At 43.0% G+C, this 24530-nt stretch overlaps 1 protein-coding gene across 3 annotated transcripts in view; it reads left to right on the forward strand.

The window, feature by feature from the left end:
* LOC140199784 (sorting nexin-31-like) overlaps window positions 1–24530 on the forward strand; it is a 143484-nt gene that overhangs the window by 27474 nt on the left and 91480 nt on the right. For all 3 annotated transcript variants that reach the window (XR_011886495.1, XM_072262275.1, XM_072262281.1), the window contains exons 3-6: window positions 58–175; window positions 10682–10746; window positions 15333–15443; window positions 22518–22608. Coding sequence is in view for 2 of the 3 variants with exons in the window: in XM_072262275.1 (XP_072118376.1) it covers window positions 58–175; window positions 10682–10746; window positions 15333–15443; window positions 22518–22608 (385 nt within the window). In the remaining variant the exon portion in view is untranslated. The remainder of the gene's footprint in view (window positions 1–57; window positions 176–10681; window positions 10747–15332; window positions 15444–22517; window positions 22609–24530) is intronic.

A 24530-nucleotide genomic window follows, 5' to 3' on the forward strand; every position in this document is an offset into this window, starting at 1 on the left:
TTAAGACATGAGCATCTTGGCAAATGCTACAGCATTTAGTTTTTTTTCTAATTTTAGCTGAAGAGGTATTTTGGGAAGAATCGTGTTCCGGATTTTCCGCCTAAGAATTATCTTGCGCAAACCGAGTCTATGGCTGAAGAGAGAAGACTTAAGTTACAGGAGTACCTTCAGAAAGGTGGGTCTTTTTGGTTAAGTTCATTCATATTATACATAAAACTAGCCATTTACATGCTAGATTTAAGTATTTTATGGATGCTTTATTCCCTATCCCTTAACCAACTTTATTTTGATATAATTTCTTTTCTCTTTTTAGTTGTTGAAAGTTTTTTTTTGTTGCATGTCACGCCCTGGCTAACACATCACAGCAACTTCCTCATACATGAAACGAAAATAGTGAATAAAGTAGACCCTTGGTACTTCAGGGAGAAAACATTAAACTTGATAGATTGGCATGGCTGAAACAATAGGACGGATGGTTTTGGCCAGTGTTGCTCCTTCAGATCCAAATACAGGATTGGTGAATTAGATGAAGAGGAGAAATTTCTTCTCCCATCAAGCCCCCCTCCCCTGCCTCTCCCACCCTGAGCACATGCGCTCTTCTGTTACTTATTCACTATGCTACGTATGAAAATAATCACCTGGAAAATGAGAGCTGCGGTAATTCACACAAGTATATCCCAGAAACTTCAACAATTATTTTTGTCATTCTCTAATAAAAACAAAAAAAAAGTTAATAGACATGAAAACAGTCTGTATTGGATTCATTGATCTTGGAGTAGGTTAACAGGTTGGCCCTTATTAACCAATGAGGATTGTGCTGACCCTTTAACCAACTCCAAGATCAATCTAACCCTTCCTTCTGACAGAGCTCATTTTTTTTTCTTTCATTAATGTATCTATCTGAGAGTCTTAGATTTCCCTCATGTACTGTATTTGCCTCCACCATCACCCCTAGCAGGGTGTTCCACATACTTACCATTCACTGTGTAAAATGCCTACTCTGACAACCACTGCCCCCCCACACATACTTCCCTCCAATCGTCTTAAAGTTATGCACCCTGGTATTAGCCATTCTCATCCTGGGAAACCTCTCTGGCTGTCAGTTAGATCTATGCCTCTTATACATCTCTCAAGGGTCTCTCATCCTCCTTCACTCCGAAGAGGAAAGCCCAAACTCGCTCAACCTTTCCTCATAAGATATGCTCTCTGTTCCAAGGAGCATCATGGTAGATCTCACCTGCTTCCTCATCCTTCCTGTAATGAACACAATATTCTAAGTGTGGTCTAACTAGGGTTTTATAAAGCTGCAACAGTACCTCGTGGCTCTTGAACTTAACCCCACCCCCCAGACTAATGAAGGGCTATATACCATACACCTTCTTAACATCTTGATCAACTGTTTGGCAACTTGGAGGGATTTGTGGATGCAGACCCCAAGACCCCTCTGTTCTTCTACTCTGCTAAGAATCCTGCCGTTAACCCTATACTCTGCCATCAAATTTGACCTTCCAAAGTGAATCACTTCACACTTCTCCGGGTTGAACTCCATCTGCCACTTTTTAGCCTAGCTCTGCATCCTATCAATGTCCTGTTCTAACCTGTGACAAACTTCAGTGCTATTTACAACTCGTAAATGTCTTATGTATCTGGTTCTCCCACCACCCAGTGTGTTTCACGTTCCAACCACTCCATGTAAAACCAAAAAAATAGAAATCTTTCTACATCCCCCTGGGCTTACTTCCCAACACCTTAAAGTTATGCTCTCTTGTATTAGCCACTTCCAGCCTGGGGAAAAGACTGTGGCAGTTCACTCGATCTGTGTTGCTTATCATCTTGTGTAAGATGATAAGCAGCACAGATCGAGTGAACTGCCACAATTGTGTAAGATGATAAGGGGCTTTTATTACTACCTGCTGTGAATATCATCAACTTGGAAAAAGGATTCAAGGATGGTAACCTTCCCAAAGATCCCTTCCTTTACCTCGGTTGTACGAATTCTTGCTGTTGCTGAAATAGCAATACAGTGGAGCCATCGTGACTTTGCATGTTCGCAGATTTGTTTCATGTGATGTCAGTGTGCTAACCAATCTTTCAGCACCAGGACAGTTCCCATTCACAAGGCTGCATCTGCTTTGCACCGCAACTTGCATAGTTTCTTTCCGTGGTGTACATGGTTAAGTATGTCGCAGAACCAGATGGTACACACAATAATACAAGAGGTTCTGCAGGTGCTGGAAATCCAGACTAACACACACAAAATGCTAGAGGAACTCAGCAGGTCAGACAGCATCCACGGAGAGGAATAGACAGTCGACCTCTCGGGCTGAGACTGTTTATCTAAGTCCCGCTAAGTTCCACTGGTAGTTTGTAAATGTTTAGTAAATGTACATATTTTCATTTACATGTTACAAAGAGATGAACTATGCCACTATAATTCTTACTTCTCTCATGCACTCATTGGCCACTTTATTAGGTACAGGTGGTGTACGTTTGTGGTCTTCTGCTGTAGCCCATCCACTTCAAGGTTTGATGTGTTATGCATTCAGAGATGTTCTTCTGCACACCACGGTTGTAAAGCTTGGTTATTTGAGTTACTGTTACCTTCCTGTCAGCTAGAATTGGTCTGTCCATTCTCCTCTGACCTCCCTCATTTACAAGACAATTCATCCACAGAAATACTGTTCACTGGATGTTTCTTTTTATTGTTTTTTGCAATTGTCTCTTTAAACTCTGGAGACAGTTGTGCATGAAAATCCCAGGAGATCAGCAGTTTCTGAGTTACTCAAACCACCCTATCTGGCACCAACAATCATTCCATGGTCGAAGTCACTTGTATCACATTTCTTCCCCATTCTGATGTTTGATCTAAATCTCTTGACCATGTCTGTGTGCTTTTATGCATTGAGTTGCTGCCATATAATTGGCTGGATTAGATATTTTCATAAACAAGGTGTACCTAATAAAGTGGCCACTGAGTATATGTGTGAAAGCAAGACAGTGACTGATTATGTACTACAAGTTTATTGATCTTAAATATTGTGTAGAGCAAAGACCCAAAGACCAACTCTGTTCTTGATGAGCCTGGTAATCAACTTTTACCAGTGTGGTTCTAACATGAAGCATTTTCAAATATCTTCAGATTTTTTTTAATGCTTTGTCGGAGTCGACAGTACAGGAGCAAATCCTTTGGTTCATCAAAGCCATGTTTACCATCAAGCACCCATTTACACCAATCCTATGCTAATCCCTTTTTGTTCTTCTCCCATTCCATAAGATAGAGTGTAGGAGCAGAATTAGGCCACTCAGCCCATCGAGTCTGCTCTGCCGTTCCATCATGGCTGATTTATTTTCCCTCTCAGCCCCATTCTCCCTGTAACCTTTGATACCCTTACCAATCAAGAACCTATCAACTCCTCCAGTTTAAATATTTATTTATTTACAATAGGCCCTCCCGGCCATTTGAGCCACACAACCCAGTAATCCCCAATTTGACCCTCGTCTAATTACAGGACAATTTACAATGACCAATTAGCCTACTAGCCGGTCTGCCTTTGGACTGTGGGAGGAAACCGGAGGACCCAGAGAAAACTCATGCATTCCACAGGAAGGCAGTAGTACAGACTCCTTAAAGACGACGTCTGAATTGAATGCTGAACTCCCATGCCCCGAGCTATATAAATATGCTGCTGTAACTGGTATACTACAGTGGCACTCAAGTATACCCAATATTCTATAAGAAACTGGAGCAGAATTAGGCAACTAGGCCCATTGGGTCTGCTCCACCATTCTATCATGTAAATGTACCCAATGATCTGACCTCCACAGCCTTCTGTGACAATGAATTGCACAGATTCACTGCCCTCTGACTAAAGCCATTGCTCCTCTTCTCTGTTCTAAAGGGACATCCTTGTATTCTGAGGCTGTGCCCTCTGGCCCTAGGAAACATCCCATCCGTGTCCACTTGATGTAGGCCTTCCAGTTTCAATGAGATGATGGGTTTCAATGAGATTCCATCTCGTTACTCTGGAGCCCAGAGCCATCAAACGTTCTTATGTCAGCTCTTTCTTTCCTGGGATCATTCCCAGGAACATGCTCTGGACCTACCCACCTGGGCAACGGGCAACATGCAGCGGCAAATCAAATTTCTCATTTATTATCAAAGTAGCTATGTTTTGAGATCCATCTTCTTGCAGCCACCCACAAAGCAAAGTGACAGAACGCAATCCCCAAAAAGCCACGCATAACAATGACTGACAAACATCCAAACTGCAAGAGAGGACTAGCTGTGCAAATGGTAAAAGAAATGTATACCCATAGCGCCTGGAGTGTGAGCTGCAGGGTCCCTGAAAATGAATCCGCCGTTGTGGAGTCAGATGAGCGCTGAGTGAGAAGAGAGAATCAGCCCACTGACCCATTCATTCCTCGGCCATATCCCATGCACCCAGGATGGGTTTCGCTCTCCACGTGGCACAGTGCAAACCACTGAAGGAGATTTGGGAGCTTGCTCTATCTTTGCAGCCTGAGAGTTCTCTGGATGTGCAGCTGCCAGTGATTTTATTTTTTTGTACGACTGAATCCGGTCAAAGTGGCCCCTGCATACAATGCTCCTGTGGTCAGCCTCTCCTGGTTAGATAATTAAATTATGTATTTCACATCTTTTATGTAATTTTTTTTTCATCTTGGATGTGATCCTGGATCTGCTGGAGCCTGTGATTTGCTGTTTGAAGATTGTTTGGGTGTTCCAGCCCTCTGCAGTCTCAGAGAGGATTCCGGGAGGCACAGGCAGCATGCAGGAACCTTGTGGTGGGTGGCCTATGAGCCGATGTTTGACTCCATTTTGCTGATCAAAGCTGCCATTGTTCACCGATTAAAGTGATGAGGGAGATGGAAATATCAAGCCGAATGCAGAATCTCGGAGATCGTCTGGGTGCTTCAGTGCTCTGCACTCTCAGGATTCTGGGAGACAGAGGGTAGCGTGCGTGAACTTTGTAGCAAAAAAGCTGTGGGATGGGGCACAAACCATTGTTTGACTCCATTTCACTGATTAAAGCTTCCGTTCTTCACCAATTAAAATGACAAGGGAGATTAAAGCATCAAGGCGAGTGCAGGGCATGAGCACTGGCTGCCCTTGTTTTTGATCGATCTGCTCTGGAGAGGGAAAGGTCCCCCACTGGGCCCGGAAAGTGTTCCCCAGGTTTTCTGCATTTTGGATGTGGACTTGGACTATAGACTTCTTTCAGTCTTATAGTTTTTTTATACTCTGTTTTTTGCCAGATCTTTTTTGTTTTTTTTGTGCCGGGGGAATTTGGGAGTCAATGTGTCTGTTTTTTAGTTTGTTTTGTTGTATGGGGGGGGGGGGGGAATTTGAGGATTGATGATTGTGCTGCCTTTATTTTCTTTCTGGGTTTCATGGCTACTTGGTGAATTTGAATTTCAGGTTGTGTACATTGATAATAAATGAACCTTTGGTGCAAGTTACTGAGATGGTATATTTGAAATTCCTGTGAATGAACCATCAGGAGCAGTACCCGTGTTAATTAAAAACGATCAATGTTGCCAAAGTCGGCACAGCCAGCTTTGAAAAATTAATTGTGGTTGATGGTTGGTTTCAAAATGTTCAAAGTACATTTGTTCAAAGCAGGTATACTTTATACCACTTGGAGATTTGTCTTCTTATAGGCAACAAGGAAACCCAATAGAAACCATAGAAACCATAGAAACTACAGCACAGAAACAGGCCTTTTGGCCCTTCTTGGCTGTGCCGAACCATTTTCTGCCTAGTCCCACTGACCTGCACACGGACCATATCCCTCCATACACCTCCCATCCATGTATCTGTCCAATTTATTCTTAAATGTTAAAAAAGAACCTGCATTTACCACCTCGTCTGGCAGCTCATTCCATACTCCCACACTCTCTGTGTGAAGAAGCCCTCGCTAACGTTCCCTTTAAACTTTTCCCCCCTCACCCTAAACCCATGTCCTCTGGTTTTTTTCTCCCCTTGCCTCAGTGGAAAAAGCCTGCTTGCATTCACTCTATCTATACCCATCATAATTTTATATACCTCTATCAAATCTCCCCTCATTCTTCTACGCTCCAGGGAATAAAGTCCCTACCTATTTAACCTTTCTCTGTAACTGAGTTTCTCAAGTCCCGGCAACATCCTTGTAAACCTTCTCTGCACTCTTTCAACCTCATTAATATCCTTCCTGTAATTTGGTGAACAAAACTGAACACAATAGAACCCATTAAAAACAAAATAAGACTGTCAAATACCTAGTGTGTGGTGTGAGGGGGAGAAAGCAAATGGTGCAAATGATAAGCAGCATACAGAACAGAAGTTCACAAAACCAGACATCACTGCATTACTAGTTGCAGGCCATTGCCTCAGTTTACTAGGGTCATGACAAAAGCTAGAAGCTTGCATTCCCTGACCAAGGATCAAGGATTGACTTTATTTGTCGTATACACTGCCATGTACAGTCGATTCCAGTTAATTGGGACATAGGGACCAGTGCATTTTGACACAATTAAGCAGCTGCCCCAATTAGTTGAAGTCTCATGGAAATAATAAAAAAAATCCCTGATGAAGATGGCAGGGTTTGTCATTGAAACATCAGTTAAAATCGATACTTGTGCCCGGCTGGAAGCCCGAGAAGAGTTTATTTTTTATGGAAATAGTTAAAAAGGTATAACAAATACAGACTGATGTACAACTGAGCAGCAAATTACATATTTAAATGAAATACAGAACAAATTAGAACACTACCAATATTACTACAGTACTATAAAATCGTATTAGTCCCTAATAGTTATCCACAGAGGAATTTATCCAGTGTGTAATGCCATGTTCTTTTGATTGACAATAGATGAACAAAATCAGCGCAGTCACCTAGTGCAGATAATGGCAGACTTCATAAAATGCTGTCAACAACTGCATCCTCCAAATCTTCATTTTCGCTGTAACATTTAAGATGATTTTTGTTACCCTCATATTTCAAACTTCATATTTCCTAACTTGTGGAATTAGTGAAATCGCTACATTTTCATTCCCAACAGTTTTTTATTCTACAGCACATCACAGGCCCTTCGGCCCACAATGTTGTGCCGACCATGTAACCTACTCTAGAAACTGCTGAGAATTTCCCTACCACATAGATCTCTATTTTTCTAAGCTCCATGTACCTATGAGCTCTTAAAAGATCCTGTTGTATCCCCCTTCCAAGCAGCTTAAAATTATGCCCCGTCGTGTTAGCCATTTCAGCCCTGGGGGAAAATCAGTGCCTCTCATCATCTTATACAGCTTGCATCTTTTCTTGCATCTCCAAGCTTGAAACAGCAGTGAGTAATGCAGTTCTGAATGGCATTTCTGCTTATTTCTTGCCAGCTAACAAAAATCACAGCTCTTTGAACACAAACATATGCAATTGATGCTGCTTAAAAACTAATCGCTTGAACCAAGGTGTAGTGTTTAACTGCCCCACAAGTGCATGTGACTGATGCTAGTTAGAAACAGTTTGGTGGCAGTCTACTGTCCCGGTTAAGTGGCATGATGTCCCAAATAAACAAAGAAAATCTTGTTTCCTTTTCTCAAATAGTTTCTGTTTTTTAAGAGTTGTCCCAAATAAACACTGCCCTGATTAACCGATTGCCCAATTAACCAGAAAACACCATATAAGGAACATGCCGTGGTGTGTCAGTGTGACATGCAACATAAAACAACAACATTCAATGAATATAAAGAATAAAGTATTATAGAGAAAATACATTTAGAGGTTAAATATGGATAAAGAATAAAATGTGCATAAATACCATCATGCATTTTACTATCCAAATTACATTATTAAAAAGTGTTTTTGCAGTGCAGAGATGGGGTTAATAGAGGGGGATGGGAGGAGGCCAACTAGAATGGTTGATCAGATTAACTTCCTGTGGGAAGAAACTTTTAAGATGGAATGAAGTTCTTGTTTTAATTGTCCTACAACACTTTCCAGAAGAGAGCTTTTGGCAAAGACAGTTTGCAGTGTAGGTTGTGTCCACAATGATTTTCCTACCCACTTTCTTTGTCCTGGACACATACAAATCCTGCAGTGATGGTTAGACTGCAGACAATGACTTTTTCAGCTGACCTGACAGTTCGCTGCATTGGAATTGATAAATGTAAGCCTTGATTTTCGGCTTCACCTACCTATGATTTAAATGACAGTGCCAGGTAATAAGTTGCATACATGGAGGCTGTATCTGTCACTCGAATGTTAAAACACCATGATTGATTGTGTTTGTAGAGGGTGTTAGTTATATGAGCATGAAGCTCTGAACGTATTGTGTGCGGCTCCATAAATATGAACAACCCCTCTTTACTGGTGCTTTACATACACAATAAAGGCAATTGTAATATAATCTGTGAGATCTGTCCAACTGTACACTAATAGAAATGGGCCTTATGAGGAAATTCTCAATTTGTGGTGTCCATATTTCTCTCTTACTGATAACTTAAAAAATGTATCATTTATCTGGATGAGGGAGATTCCGCAGATCACAATTTGCAATGTATAAACCAGGAATGTTAATGTAGAAACATTAACATGAAGGAAGCTAGATCAGTTTGATGGATCAGGCAGTATTTGTGGAGAGAGAAACAGATAAAAGCATTCAAGACAAATACCTTGTAATGAAAACATTTCAAAATTTGTTCATTGTTCTTTTGCAAACAAAGGAGACATTGTGCATGTATTAATAGACAAAGGAAGTCGTGTCATTAGAGTTATATAAAGCATAGAATTCAGGAAAAACAAATCATTACTGAGGCTGTAGTACAGAAAGTGAAATAAAATGATACTTCTCATCTACTTAATGAGCTGATCGGCACAATGTTGAAAGGAACTATAGATTTGAATTTCATACTTCTCTCTCTTTCTCCTTTCCCTCTTTATCTGTCTCTTTCCCCTTTCTCCCTCTCTCTCCCCCTTTCTCTCTCCCCCTTTCTCTCTCCCCCTTTCTCTCTCCCCCTTTCTCTCTCCCCCCTTTCTCTCTCCCCCCTTTCTCTCTCCCCCCTTTCTCTCTCCCCCCTTTCTCTCTCCCCCCCCTTTCTCTCTCCCCCCCTTTCTCTCTCCCCCCCTTTCTCTCTCCCCCCCTTTCTCTCTCCCCCCCTTTCTCTCTCCCCCCCTTTCTCTCTCCCCCCCTTTCTCTCTCCCCCCCTTTCTCTCTCTCCCCCCTTCTCCCCCCCTTCTCCCCCCCTTCTCCCCCCCTTCTCCCCCCCTTCTCCCCCCCTCTCCCCCCCCTCTCCCCCCCTCTCCCCCCCTCTCCCCCCCTCTCCCCCCCTTCTCCCCCCCTCTCCCCCCCTCTCCCCCCCTCTCCCCCCCCTCTCCCCCCCTCTCCCCCCCTCTCCCCCCCTCTCCCCCCCTCTCCCCCCCTCTCCCCCCTCTCCCCCCTCTCCCCCCTCTCCCCCCTCTCCCCCCTCTCCCCCCTCCCCCCCCTCCCCCCCTCCCCCCTCCCCCCCTCCCCCCCTCCCCCCTCCCCCCTCCCCCCCTCTCCTCCCCCTCTCCCTCCCCCTCTCCCTCCCCCTCTCCCTCCCCCTCTCCCTCCCCCTCTCCCTCCCCCTCTCCCTCCCCCTCTCTCCCCCCTTCTCCCTCCCCCTTCTCACCCTCTCACCAACCCCCACCAACCCCTCCTGCCCTCTCACCACCCCCACCTGCCCCCCTTGTCCCCCTTCTCCCCTTTCTCTCTCTCCCCTGCTTTCTCTTGTTCTCCCCTTTCTGTCTCTCCCCACCTTCCTCCCTCCCACTTTCTCCCATCCTCCCACCACCCCACCTGCCAGCCCTTCTCCCTCCCTTCTCCCACCCTTCTATATCTCTCTCCCCCCTCTTCTATCTCTATCTCTCTCCACCCCTCCCTCTTCCTTACCTCTATCTCCAATCTTCGCACTGGCATTAGTTATGACCCAGCCTTGGAGAAGATTCCCAACTGCACAAAAATATTGTCCCCTTTATTTTATCCTTCAAAACCCCTTATACTAGTAGTTTCCCATGATAAGGTACCACATGGTACCTGCACAAACAGAGGCAAATGCATATGCATAGTTCACACAAGGAAATCTGCAGATGCTGGAATTTCAAGCAACACACATCAAAGTTGCTGGTGAACGCAGCAGGCCAGGCAGCACCTCTAGGAAGAGGTACAGTCGACGTTTTGGGCTGAGACCCTTCGTCAGTCTGATTCCTCGTCGGCCCGAAATGTCGACTGTACCTCTTCCTAGAGATGCTGCCTGGCCTGCTGTGTTCACCAGCAACTTTTATGTGTGTTGTTTATATGCATAGTTATATACTCAAGTCTGTACCACTTGAACTCCTTTGATACTCCATTTATTTTCTCAAAACATTCCAACATTCCAGGCTAACACAATATTGACTTTCAATCATTCATTTTATATTAGCATGTACCAAGGAGGAATCAAATTTAACTCTTTCCTTGCAAACCTATCATCAGAGTGTCTATATCCGTATTTCCTTCAAGCAGCTGAGTAGACCTTATTTTTCCAAAAAGCAAAGTAGTTTTTCAATTTTCAATGAACTTTTCATTGCAACCTCTTTCTCGTTATCAGAGATGTAAACCTGGTGAGTAGATTTGGTTTTAAATTTGTCATTACAAACAAATGCTTAACATTCCTATCTTGCTTTTACAGTTGGAGAGGATCCAGTTCTATCTGCCAGTGAAATATTCACCACTTTATTAAAGAAGGCGCAGCAGGTAGGGAACAATTTCAGATCTTCTGTTCTTGAATTAGTGTTTTGTACAATGCAAGTTTACAGCAGATACAAGCACTGAAGCACTCAATGTATATATGTATCAGGAGGAATCTCTTCCAAGTTCTTTTGACTGAAAAATGTAACCAAAGAAAATTAAAACAATGTACATTAAATGCTGGAAAAATGAAGTGGGAATACTGGAAACTTTCGATCTCTTGAGTTCAAGAGCCGTGTGGTAATGTTGCTGTTCTATAAAACTTGGAATATTGTGTTCGGTTCTGGTCACCTCATTGTAGGAAGGGCGTGGAAGCCTTAGAGAGGGTTTGGAAGAGATTTACTGCCTGGATGAGGGCACATGTCTTATAAGGATGATAGCTAGGGTGTTTCTCTTTGGAGAGAAGGAAGGTGAGAGGTAACTTGTTAGAGGTGCACATGATGATACAAGGCATAGATTGAGTGGATAGCCAGAGACTTTTACCCAGGGTGGCAATGGCTAATATAAGGAGCCATAACTGTAAAGTATTGGGAGGAATACTTTACAGGTGGAATGTCAGAGGCAGGTTTTACACAGGGTGGTTTGTGTGTTCAATGTATTGTTGGGGTAGTGGTAGACACAGGTACATTAGAGGCATTTAAGATGCTCTTAGGCACTTGGTTAAAAGAAAAATGGAGGGTTATATGGGAGGGAAGGGTTAGATTTATCTTGGAGTAGAATAAAATGTGATGTTAGCACATCATTTGGGCTGAATGGCCTGTACTGTACTGTACTACTTGGTGTTTTCAGCAGGTCAGGCTGCATCTATCGGAAGAGAAATAGTCAACTGGCCTGCTCAGTCTTTTTCATTGTAAATAACAGGATGGAGGTTTTGCTCTGGGCCATTAATTAGACCAAATCATTAGGACGCTGGAATTTAAATACTGCCCAAGTAGTTGGTATTAATTTAAATTTATTAAATGGTCTGGAGTAATCCAATGCCAAAATAAAATTACTGCTTCATGGTAAAAATTCCACCTTGTTAGCTAACAAATCCATTACCCCTGACATCCCATGTTTTTTCTACAAAAACACTAACTCTTCTTAATTTTAAGGCATTCAAAGTTTCCCTTTATTGCCTAAAAACAGTACTTTGCTGACAATAGTATTCTGTGCTTTTAAATATTAATAAGTATTTAGTGTTAATCTTCACTGTAGAAGACAAGAGCAGTATGCCAGAAATTCAAGAGTGTCGCCGGGGGGGTGGGGGGGGGGGCGGATGCGGGTTGAAGTGACTGGAGTTGCTATTACTAAGGAGAAGGTGCTTTGAAAGTTGTAACATCTGAAGGTAGGTAAGTCACCTGGACCAGATGGACTACACCTTGGTTTCTGAAAGGGGTAGCTGAAGAGATTGTCGAGGAATTAGTAATGATCTTTCAAGAACATTAGATTCTGGAATGGTTCTAGAGTACTGGAAAAACGGAAAATGTCACATCACTCTTTAAGAAGGGAGGATGGGAGAAGAAATGAAATTATAGTCCAATTATCCTGACTTCAATGGTTGGGAAGATGTTGGAATCCATTACTTAAGGATGAGATTCTGGATACTTGGAGGCGCTTGATAATGTAGGCCAAAGTCAGTGTGGTTTCTTTAAGGGAAAATCTTGCCTGGCAAATCTGTTGGAATTCTTTGAGGAAGTAACTGGCAGGATAGACAAAGGAGAGTCGGTGGATGTTGTTTACTTTCAGAAGGCCTTTGACAAGGTGTTGCACATGAGGCTGCTTAACAAGATAAGAGCCCATGGTATTATAAGAAAGATACTAGCATGGATAAAAGATTGGCTGGCTGACAGGAAGCAAAGAGGGGGAATAAAGGGGGCCTATTCTGGTTGGCTGCCAGTGAAAAGTGGTGCTCCAGAGGGGTCGATATTGGGACTGCTTCTCTTCCTGTTATATGTCAATGACTTGGATAACAGAATTGATGGCTTTGTGGCCAAGTTTGCAGACGATACAAAGATAGGTGGAGAGGCAGGTAGTATTGAGGAAACAGAGTATGCAGAAGGACTTGGACAGATTGGGAGAATGGGCAAAGAAGTGGCAGATGGAACACCTTGCAGGGAAGTGCATGGTCATACATTTTGATAGAAGGAATAAAGGCATAGACTATTTTCAAAAAGGGGGAAAGCACCATACGTTATGAAGGACTGGCCCACCATAAACAAGTTCGAGGTCCATGTATGCCAGCCGCTCCTCCTATCTGTTTGAGTCAGTAGCCTGATCCATATTCAAAGACTCAACAGTCAGAGTAGATGCGTATGTCACTACCGTCATGAGGCAGTTAGAAACTGTCCGAGTCAGTAAAGCAGCCAGCATAATCAAAGACTCCACTCACCCTGGATATTATCTTTTCTTCCCCCCCACCCCCTGCTGGGCATACGGTACAACAAACCTGAAAGCACAAACCACCAGGCTCAAGAGCAGCTTCTATCCCACTATTATAAAACAGTTTCTTCGTACAATAAGATGGACTCTTGACCTCACAATCTACCCATGTTAAGACCATAAGACATAGGAGCAAAATTAGGCCATTCAGGCCATTGATTCTGCTCTAGAATGAGTTATTATCCTTTTCTATCCCATTCTCCTGCCTTCTCCCCATAACCTTTGACACCCTGACTAATCAAGAACCTATCAACCTCTGCGTGAAATATACTCAATGACTTGGTTTCCACAGCCGTCTTTGAAAGCCTCACTCGAATTGGAAGGACTTCAGGTGTCCAAAGCACCTTGTCAAATCCTTTCAAAGCCACCTTGTGTACTATTAGGTTCATAATTAATATTTAATGAGCATTAATATTTTAGTCACTGTTCTAAGTCTGGGTCATCTTGGCTCAGTTTGTCACAGTACACACATCCATTTACCAAGCCAGCTGGCAAGCACTTTTAAGAAAAGTATTTAGTGTGACAGCAGTAGTAAAACTAAATAGTTCAAATCTAATAGTTAAAATTGTATTACCTGGTTTTTAGGTGCAGTATCCATGTAATGTGGATAGAGGGTTTTTTTTTCAAGATGGCACCAAGTTATGGTCTCCATCCAGATCGTGGCACAGATGTAGTTGTTTAGTTTTAATTTTGTGGAGATGGTTTTGGGACAGAATGGGGAGTTAGAGGTCAGGGTAGGGTGTAGGGACAATGATGTGGAGGAGTTAGAGGTCAGGGAAGGGTGTAGGGACAGTGATGTGGAGGAGTTAGAAGTCAGGCCTCCACTCCATGTTTGAAGTCCAGTGACATGGATGGGTGACAAAGGAGGCCTGCAGTCCGGGCCTCTGCTCCACACTTGAAGGCCATGCAAGCAAGAGGCAGGTGGACTTGTGTTCGGGGCTCCGATCACTGGCTACTCTGGGGTTTGATACAGAAAGTCGGAGCCTGAAGGTCGACTGGAAGCCCGGAGAATGGAGAGCTGGAGTCCTGACCTGGACTTGGAGGACTGTCCATGTATGTGACCGCTCACTTTGCTGTTGTTTTCTTGCTTGTGTTCTGTGTTGTTCTGCCCAGCACTGTAGGCATGCTATGTTGCTGCTGAATGTGACGGTTGTCAGCACATCCTGAGGTTGTGTTGGTTGTTAACGCAAATGACACAATTCACTGTACATTTCAATGTACATGTGATGAATAGAATTGAATCTGAATCTAATTAGAGTTTAGTATTAGTGAGAAGTACTTGGGCAATTGCATCTGTTACAGCCAACAAGCTGTGGGATTCTGATGGTGGCACTATAGACTACAGGCGCAATAAACTACGAATATGTTCAGAAGAGAGAGAAATGAGAGGAGAAACTCTTTGAAAGGGTGAGAAGATGAGTATAGAAAAGAAAGACAGCAAAGGTGCATCAGTTGTCCTTGCAGCAGTGATGCTGAGGTATCGAAAATTATGGTGGGGGGCATAAATAGGGTAGACAGAATATCACCTACCTAAATTAGAGGGCACAGTTTAGGTTAAGAGATGCGGAGGGATCTGAGGAAGATGATTTAGAGGGCAGATAGAATCTAGAACACTCTGGATGGGTATTGGACGTGGACACTCATAATACTGTACTGTATTAAGGGAGTTTCTAGATGGTGCATGAATTTCTGAGGCACAGATGGCTATGTGTTTTGGCTAAGTTGTGAGGACAAATTGCATTAATTAGATTTATCAATTAGATGGATAGTTTAACTTAAGTGTGTCTGGGCTTCAGAGATGTATACATACTGTTCAAGTCCCTGACAGCATTGACAGAAGACCTATCTCCACCTCCAGCTTTGCCTCCTGTTAAAGACCGTCATCCTTTTCAGGAGGGGGTGGTGAGGGACCATCATCCTTTTCCGGGGGGGGGGGGGGTGAGGGATGGGGCCTGCCTAAGGCAGAGCCATCATTGAGACCTTGCCACTTAATTAGAGAGTGTGGAAGGACACTGAAATCAGGGATCAGGTCCAGCACAATCCAGTTCAATATTGAAGCGTAGCTCTAGCTGTTACATAGGTGAAATATAATTGATTGAAAGAAATATGAAAGCCTTCTTCTGCACACTCAATACCAGAAAACCACTAAGGTTTTTTAATTTTCATTGCAGGAAACATTTAAAATTCATCCTCAAGATATCCACTTGGAGATTCTTCTTGCAGATGCAACAAAACTTCTCATTGACACCAATACATGTGACTCAGCAGAAAGGATGCTGGCGGTAAGTTTTCTCTTCGTACGCTCAGCTGCCACAGGAGTTCCTCAAACAGTGGTCCCTGAGTGCTTGCTCGTGATCTTCTGCTGCTGTGGTCTATCCACTTCAAGGTTTGATGTGTTGTGCATTCAGAGTTGCTCTTCTGCACACCACTGTTACATGTGGTTGTTTGAGTGACTGTCTGAATCAGTCTGGCCATTCCCCCTCTGATCTGTCTCATTAACAAGGTGTTTCACGCACAGAGCTGACGCTCACTGGATGTTTTATGTTTCTTGCACTACTCTCTGTAAACTCTAGAGACCGTTGTGCATGAAAGTCCCAGGAGATCGGCAGAACCATCCCATCTGGCACCAACAATCATTCTACGGTCAAAGTCACTTAGATCACATTTCTTCCTCATTTTGATGTTTGGTCTGAACAACAAATGAACCTCTTGATCATGTCTGCATGCTTTTATGCATTGAATTGCTACCTCATGATTGGTTGATGAGATATTTGCGTTAATGATCAGGCATACCTAATAAAGTGGCCACTGAGTTTCTCTTTGGGAGGAGGAATGTGTATTGCGTAGCTTAATAGGGCAGGAACATGACTAAAATGCCATATATGCCATATATTCCCAGCGGCAGGTTTCCCTTGTCTATTGTGACAGTCACTGTCAGCTAAAAAGCATGGAACAGAGATCTTTGGCTGCTTCCTCTCATCAATTAAAAATAATCCCATGACATCAATTTGAAGAGGAATAATGTTCTCTCTGGTGTCCTGGCGAACATTTATTGCTTAATCAACATTACTAATTGGGCTTATCTGGTTATTACTGAACTGTTGTTGGTGGGGCCTTGCTGGGCAGACATTGTTTGTCATGTTTCCACTGTTACAATGTTTGAATATACACTCCGTGGCCACTTTATTAGGTACACCTGTACACCTCATTAATGCAAATATCTAATCAGCCAATCACGTGGCAACAACTTAGTGCACAAAAGCATGCAGACCTGCCCTACAGCAACTCAGTGTGTGACCAAATTGTGTTTGTTCTTTCGTGATACATGAAATGATTCAACTATGCAACTGAAGAGCTGTTAACATAAAAACAGATACCAATGCCAAGTCAAATTTTCTGCTGACAAAATTCAATTATTTTGAAGGCTGTGCATAATGGCTGGATTAGATTTGTGTTCATAATTGGCATGTGAAGCAAATGCTGACTTGTTTTCAACCAAGTAGGAACTTTTATGCTGGCTGTCATCAATGTGTTCTCCAGACTGAACAGTTGTGTTGGAAATTTGTCGCAAGTGTTTTCACTTAGAGTCACAGTGTGGGACAACATGGATGCAGGCCCTTTGGCCCAATGAGTCCATGACAACTGTGATTTCCACCTTTTTTGTAGCACCAAGCCATTGGATATATTTAAAGAACAGGTTACTAAGGCATCAAAGGTTACGGGGAGAAGGCAGGAGGATGGGATTGAGAAGGGAAATAAATCAGTCATGATCAAATGGTGGAGCAGACTCAATGGGCCAAATGGCCTAAATCTGCTCTTTTGTCTTATGGATTTTCCAAGATGGTTTGACCTGTAGCCACTTAGTCTAAAATGCAATGTTTGGTGATGTGACACTTTGTAAAGGACAATCCTAAAACCAATGGGAGGTTCAGTGAGGAAAAGGTTTGCAGTGTTTACCTGTGCTGATGTGAAATCCTCCCAGTTCAGTGGCAAGACAGGTGAACCATTGTCAGTGACCTCTTCCGTGTCAATCACCCTTCACTTCCGAGGATCGTCACCTTGTCATGGTGGTCAGGCTTGTGAGTTCCAGAGATCAGGAGACCAATGCCTTCTGGAGCTCCTGGCACTTATAGGGACTGATAGGGTCACCCGTGGTGGAAAGGTCAGGGGTGAAGTTCCAGACAATGAGTGATCCAACCAAGACCTTAACAGTTGAGCAGGCTTAAGGTGATGGCGCCTCACAGCAGCAGTGAAGGTGGAGGGATCCTGAAGCTGTGAAGGGTCCCCAGTCATCTTGCCGCTGGATACCACTGGACCCTGACCCAGATCTGTCAAGGAGTGTGTAGTGGCTGCCCGTGCATCAACCACCCCACGTTAAACAAAATCTCACACGGGCGTACTCCATTCAGAGAACCCACCCGAACATTGTAGAGTTATGTGGATCCTGGATCAGCCTCTACAGCCACCTGAAGACCCACCAATAGACAACATGTTAGGAGAACATGATACTCGACCCGATCGACTATTACTACTACTGCTACTGCCAGTAGTCACTGTGACTACCCTTCGTGTAGTTCTGAGTGTACACTGGCTGCTCTGCTGAGTGGCTCACATTGTCCATGTGTCTGGCACCAAACTCCCAAAACAAACACTCCAGGTGGATATAAAAAAATTTCCCATGGTAGAACATAGAATGTTACAGCACAGTACAGGCCCTTTGGCCCATAATGTTGTGCTGACCTTTTACTGTACTCTAAAATCAATCTAACCCTTCCCTCGTACATAGCCCTCCATTTCTCTATCAGCCATGTGCTTATCTAAGATTCTTAAATGCCCCTAATGAATATGCCCCCACCACCACCCTGGCAACATGTTCCACACCCTCAGCACTCTGTCAGAGAAAAATATAACTCTTGACATTCCCCTCCCCTATACTTTCCTCCAATCTTAAAATTATGCTTACTGATGTTAGGAAGTTTTGTCCTGGGAAAATGACCCTGCTTATCTACTCAATTTACGCCTCTTATCATCTTGTGCATCTCTATCAAGCCACCTTTCATCCTCCTCCCCTCCGGAGAGAAAAGCCTTAGCTCATTCAATCTATCTTCATAAAATAAGCCTTCTAGTTCAGGCAGCAACCTGGCAAACCTCTGCTGTACCTTCTCGAAACCTTCTATGTCCTTCCTATAATGAGGCAACCAGAACTAAACAAAATATTCTAAATGTGGTTTAACCAGGGTTTTATAGAGCTACAACATTACCTAGCGACTCTTGAACTCAACCCCCCAACTAATGAAGGCCAATACACCATACGACTTATGACATCCCAGGATAGTCTTAAGGTCTCCTCCAAAATGTTTAACATCCTCAGTGACTTGTTGGCACCCTGACTTACTGGATGAGGTGCTTCTGGGAAGTTGATGTACATCCTGAGTTGCAATGATGGGATCAGGCCCTCCACCAAGACCCAGCAGTCGGCATCTCAGGCCCAGAACCTTCACCAAGACAGATGAGGGGTCTTGGCCTGAAACGCCAGCTGTTTATTCCTCTCCATTGATGCTCCCTGATCTGGTGAGTTCCTCCAGCATTTTGTGTCTATGTCATACCCAGGCTCAAAACTGTTGAATCAGCCTTTTCAGAAGGATTCTGGAACACATCACACTGCACCGTACATATATTTATATAAAAAAATATTCCCACTGGTTCTTTTTCCAGCCACTTGAATTCTGCATCCTGTGATCCTGACCCCTCTGCTTCTCATTTACCCTTAGAGGCTCAGGTTGATGAGATTGTCCGTATGTATTTTGTAGGTAAAATATTTGATTGAAATACACCAACAATATAAATACAATTTGTGGATCTGTGTTTAACTGTTGCACAGATCTGTTTTGAAAGAAACCAGTCAATTATGATTAAGTAGGTTTGTCAGAATTGGGCCTGTTATGTTTATTATTTAACTTGATGTTCCTGTTTGAGCTGAGTCACTGGTTAATTGGGTGCACAAATATTTGTGTAGTCAGGAGTTGTATTGTTACTGCAGTTTATCTCCACTTTTAAACAGAAATAGTTGTTGGATATTTGGATGATTGAGCTGTATCATTGGTGTGGACTCCTTCGACTCAAAACTGAAGTCAATATCAACTCGGTTACAAAGCATTCCCCTAATACATTCAATTAAGTCCTTAAAAAGCCAATCACTGTTTTACTAACATTTGAAGAACAGAGGAGGAGGATGATATATGACATGTACATCAAAACATCCAGTGACATGTGCCATTCACCGTGTGTTAGACCTACCCTGGACGGTTCTCCCGAAGTGCAGCACCTCACACTTATCTGTATTGAATTCCATCTGCCATTTTTCAGCCAGTTTCACCATCTGGGAGCTTTGGTAGTCTTCCTCGTTGTCCACTACAGCCCCTATTTTGGTCTCATCCACAAATTGCGTAAGTGAGTCTGTGTGTGTGTGTGTGTGTGTGTGTATATATATATATATATATATATATATATATATACACACAATAGATACGTGTAGAGGGGTGTGTGTGTATGTATATAATGGTACAACTTGTTCTCAATATAAATATACATACTGTGTATATGTATATTGAGAACATGTGTTGTAGAGTCATTGAAAGTGAGACCATGGGTTGAGGAATCAATTCAGTGTTGAGGTGAGTGAAGTTATCCATACCGGTTCAGGAGCCTGATGATTGTAGGGTAATAACTGTTCCTCAAACTGGTGGTGCGGGACCTAAGGCTCCTGCACCTCCTATTTGATGGTACTAGTGAGAAGAGAGCATGGCCTGGATGCTGGGGGCCCTTGATGATGGATGCTGCTTTATTGTAGCAGTGCTCCTTGTAAATGTGCTCAGTGATGGAGAGGGCTTTGCCTGTGATTGATTGGGCAGTATTTACCACTTTCTGTACACTCCGTTTCTGAGCATTGCTGTTTCCATGCCAGGCTGTGATGCAATCAGGCAGGATACGCCCCACTGTACATCTATTGAAGTTTGACAAAGTTTTAGGTGATAACTTCTAAGAAAGTGGAGATGCTGTTGAGCCATCTTTGTGATGGCTCTTACATGCTGGTCCTGGGACAGATCCTCTGACATGATAATAGCAGAGAATCTAAAGCTCTCTCTCCATCTCCAATTCCCTAATGAGGCCCAGCTCATAGACCTTTGGCTTTCTCCTCCTGTAGTTGACAATTGGCTCTTTGAATTTGCTGTCTATGAGTGAGAGATTGTTGTTGTGGCACCGTTCAGCCAGATTTTCAATCTCTCTCCAATATGCCAATATGTCACCACCTTTGATCTGTCTGTCTGCCAACAGTCTTCTGGGAGAAATGCTCCTGTCTGTTTACAAAGGAAGATATGCAGAGGTCAAAGTTTTGAGAATAGATGGTCACTGATGCTTGCCACTGTCTGCAACAGGAGCTTGGCAAATGGAACCATGCACACTTGTGTTTAGTCTGCTCTCCCTGTGGAGTTTGTGATAGCTCTGAACTATTTATCTTTGTGATCATTTAAGACTACGACAATGGACACATGCCATATTTTGTGTTCTTTTTCAATAAGGCCCTGCAGGCAGTGTGGGCTCGTAGACTGGTCTCAATAGCACAGTTCCCAAAGAAATATGGGCAAGCATCTGCAATAAATCTGAAAGTAAGCATACAGGTTCAGCAGGCAGTGAAGAAAGCTAAAGGCATGTTGGCCTTCATAACAAGGGGTATTGAGTATAAGAGCAAAGAGGTCCTTCTGCAGTTGTACAAGGCCCTGGTGAGACCCCACCTGGAGTATTGTGTGCAGTTTTGGTCTCCAAATTTAAGGAAGGACATTCTTGCTATGGAGGAAGTGTAGTGTAGGTTTACTGGGTTAATTCCAAGGATGGCGGGAATGTCATATGTTGAAAGATTGGAGCGACTGGGCTTGTATACACTGGAATTTAGAAGAATGAGAAGGGATCTGATTGAAACATATAAGATTATTAAGCGATTGGATACGCTAGAGGCAGGAAACATGTTCCTGATGTTGGGGGAGTCGAGAACCAGAGGCCACAGTTTAAGAATAAGGGGTAGACCATTTAGAACGGAGTTGAGGAAAAACTTTTTCACACAGAGGGTTGTAGATCTGTGGAATGCTCTGCCTCAGAAGGCAGTGGTGGCCAATTCTCTGGATTCTTTCAAGAAAGAGTTAGATAGAGCTTTGAAATATAACGGAGTCAAGGGATATGGGGAAAAGGCAGGAACAGAGTACTGATTATAGATGATCAGCCATGATCACAGTGAATGGTGGTGCTGGCTCGAAGGGCTGAATGACCTACTCCTGCACCTGTTGTCTATTGTCTAAAACCAGAACACCTGAAATATTCAGCAAGCCAGTCAGCATCTGTGGAGGTGGAATCAGTGTTAACCTAGACTTGGTACTTATTAATCAGAACATTGGAATCGACAGTGATCTACTTCCACTACAAGTCTTGAGGTGACAATGTAATTTCCAGTCAGTCACCTTGTGTTTGAATACTCCTGCACCTAGTATCATTTATGTATATATGGCCACTATGAACAGTTACTTATGTATTTTGTTTTATAGGATTGTTCTTGTATTGTATTTATTGTATTTTTTATGCTTAGTGTTTTTTTTTAATGCTGTATCAGATCTGGAGTAACAATCATTTTATTCTCCTTGTCACTTGTGTACTGAAGCATGGAAATAAACAATCTTGAGGCCAATGTAGGATCTGCAGATTTTTGCTCCAGGTGGAGGAGCTTGTTGGTTTGAGAAATGGTGAGCTTTTTTCAGGGCTTATCGTACACTTCTGTACACCCTGATGCCTGGACCCAGAGTTCTCAGTGCCACCTCAAGCACCTCTTCTCCAGTTTGAGCGATTATGAGCCAAAGATTCCCAAGTTTCAATGTGTTCACCTGGTAATCTGCTGGAGGATAGTTCCGAAAGAAATCTTCTAACATTGGAAAGTTGTGAGAAGGGACCAAAAAAAAGAGCAAAGGCCAACTTAGCAGTCTGTGGTCCTGGTTTGAACTTCTTGCTTCATAAACAGCAAATGCTTCAATATACTGTATGTTAGGATCACAAAAGATTTATCTCATTGTGTCCGTGTGGGTAAGTGTTACCTCTCCTAAATTCAGAATATTACATAAATTAACTCCTAATCAACTCTTATAAATAATTAGATATTGATTCTCATTGATGGGATTGTTCCCAATGGCCTTCTCCTGTTTCTTAACAACTTTCCCTTGCAGTAGCTAATTGAGTCAAATTTCTCTTAATTCTTAAAATTTTTTTTCTCTCTGCGACAAATGTTCTTCAGTAATGAGGTGATTTGCTTTTAAAAGATTGCAGCCCAGAAAATTGAACTACCGAGGCACCTTTTGGAATATTTCACCTTGTATCTCGTTTGTGAACATGCTGAAGGAGGATATTCTGGTGAGTTCCAAATTCAATTTCACTCCATAAGGCAGTCCGGTGGTGAACTAATGTGAGAAGCATCTACTTGAGAGGTGGAAGACATTCACAAATGGTGCAATGTTTCTTTGTCTATTTCCCTCACTTGCCCTCGCCCCCTCAACTTCTCTTTCCCCTGCTCCTCTCCCTCCAGTTCCCCCTCACCCCATGACTGCATGACTATAGTGGCCAGTTAACCCAGGCTTACCTCTAACGTGCTGTTGACTGGCAGAATTCAGTCTGAATTGATGAGGATGTGGAGAGAATAAATGCTTTAGGTCAGCTTTGGTTTTTACACCAACCCTAATCTAAAAGCGGAGGCTTGATAGACAGAGCAGACTAGATTGTCCTAATTTCCTGTTTCCATGAATCAACTCTGTATGACCCCATCTAATCAGCTCTTCAATGCCTCAGCCAAGATTTATCCAAACAATAATTGTTTGGATAAAATATCTGTCAGACATTTTATACAATCCCAAAATATATTATCGCTACCATGCAAATGGAAGTTCTTTCATTCAGCAGCCACTGGCCTGGAAATTCTGAAGTGTGGTCAGTTTTCTCTCAGCACCACACTTATTAAAGTCTTTTTCATTCTCCCTGAAATGGAATATGATTTTCCAGGGATATAGCTTCCAGTTGCAAGTTTCTTGTATTTATTGAAGCATTTTCCAATGTTCGATGCACTTCTAAATGAAGGGTGTAATACAATGGGTGACCGCGCTTATTACACTGTTACTGGGGAAATTATTGCATGTTGTAGGAGCAAACTGAAAGATAACATGGAGTTGAAAGGCAGCTGAAGAGATTGTAGAGGCATTAGTAATGATCTTTCAAGAATCACTAGATTCTGGTATGTTTCTGAAGACTGGAAATTTGCAAAGGTCACTCACTCTTCAAGAAAGGAGCGAGGCAGAAGAAAGGAAATTATAGGTCTGTTAGCCTGACTTCAGTGGTTGGAAAGATGTTGGATCCATTACTAATAATGAGGATTCAGGGTAATTGGAGATGAATGATAAAGTAAGCTAAAATGAGCATGGTTTCCTTATGAAATCTTGCCTGACAAATCTGTTGGAATTCTTTGTGGAAATAATTGGTGGGATAGATAAAGGAGAGTCAATGGGTGTTGTTTACTTAGACTTTCAGAGTCCTTTGACAAGATGCTGCACCTGAAGCTGTTTATCAAGATAAAACCCCGTGGGTTTTACAGGAAAGATAATAGCATGCATAAAAGATTGGCTTACTGGCAGGAGGCAAAGAGTGGGAATAAAGGGGGCCTATTCTGGTTGGCTGCCGGTGACAAATGATGTTCTGCAGGGGTTGGTGTTGGGGCAGCTTTTCATGTCATATGTCAATGATTTGGATGACAGAATTGATGCCTTTGTGGCCAAGTTTGCAGATGATACAAAGATAGGTGGAGGAGCCGGTAGTGTTGAGGAAGCAGAGAGTCTGCAGAAGGACTTGGACAGATTGGAAGAATAGGCAAAGTAATGGCAGATGGAATATCTTGTAAGGAAGTGAATGTAATTTGATAGAAGGAGTAAAAGCATAGACTACTTTCTAAAATGTGGCGCGTGGCCGGGTGGTTAGGGCTTTGGACTAGCGATCTGAAGGTTGTGGGTTCGAGCCTTGGCCGGGGCAACGTGTGTGTCCTTGATCAAGGCACTTAACCACACAATGCTCCAGTCTACCCAGCTGAGAATGGGTACCGGCAAAAATGCTGGGGGTTAACCTCGCGATAGTCTGGTGTCCTATCCAGGGGGGAGTCTTGTACTCTCAGTCACTTCACGCCACAGAAACCGGCATAAGCCTGGCCTGATGAGCCACAGGGCTCATGACAGACTTTAATCTAATCTATTTTCTAAGCAGGCAGAAAATTCAAAATTCAGAGGTGCAAAGGAAGT

Source organism: Mobula birostris, chromosome 1 (assembly GCF_030028105.1).
Source record: "Mobula birostris isolate sMobBir1 chromosome 1, sMobBir1.hap1, whole genome shotgun sequence".
NCBI classification, from domain to species: Eukaryota; Metazoa; Chordata; class Chondrichthyes; order Myliobatiformes; family Myliobatidae; genus Mobula; species Mobula birostris.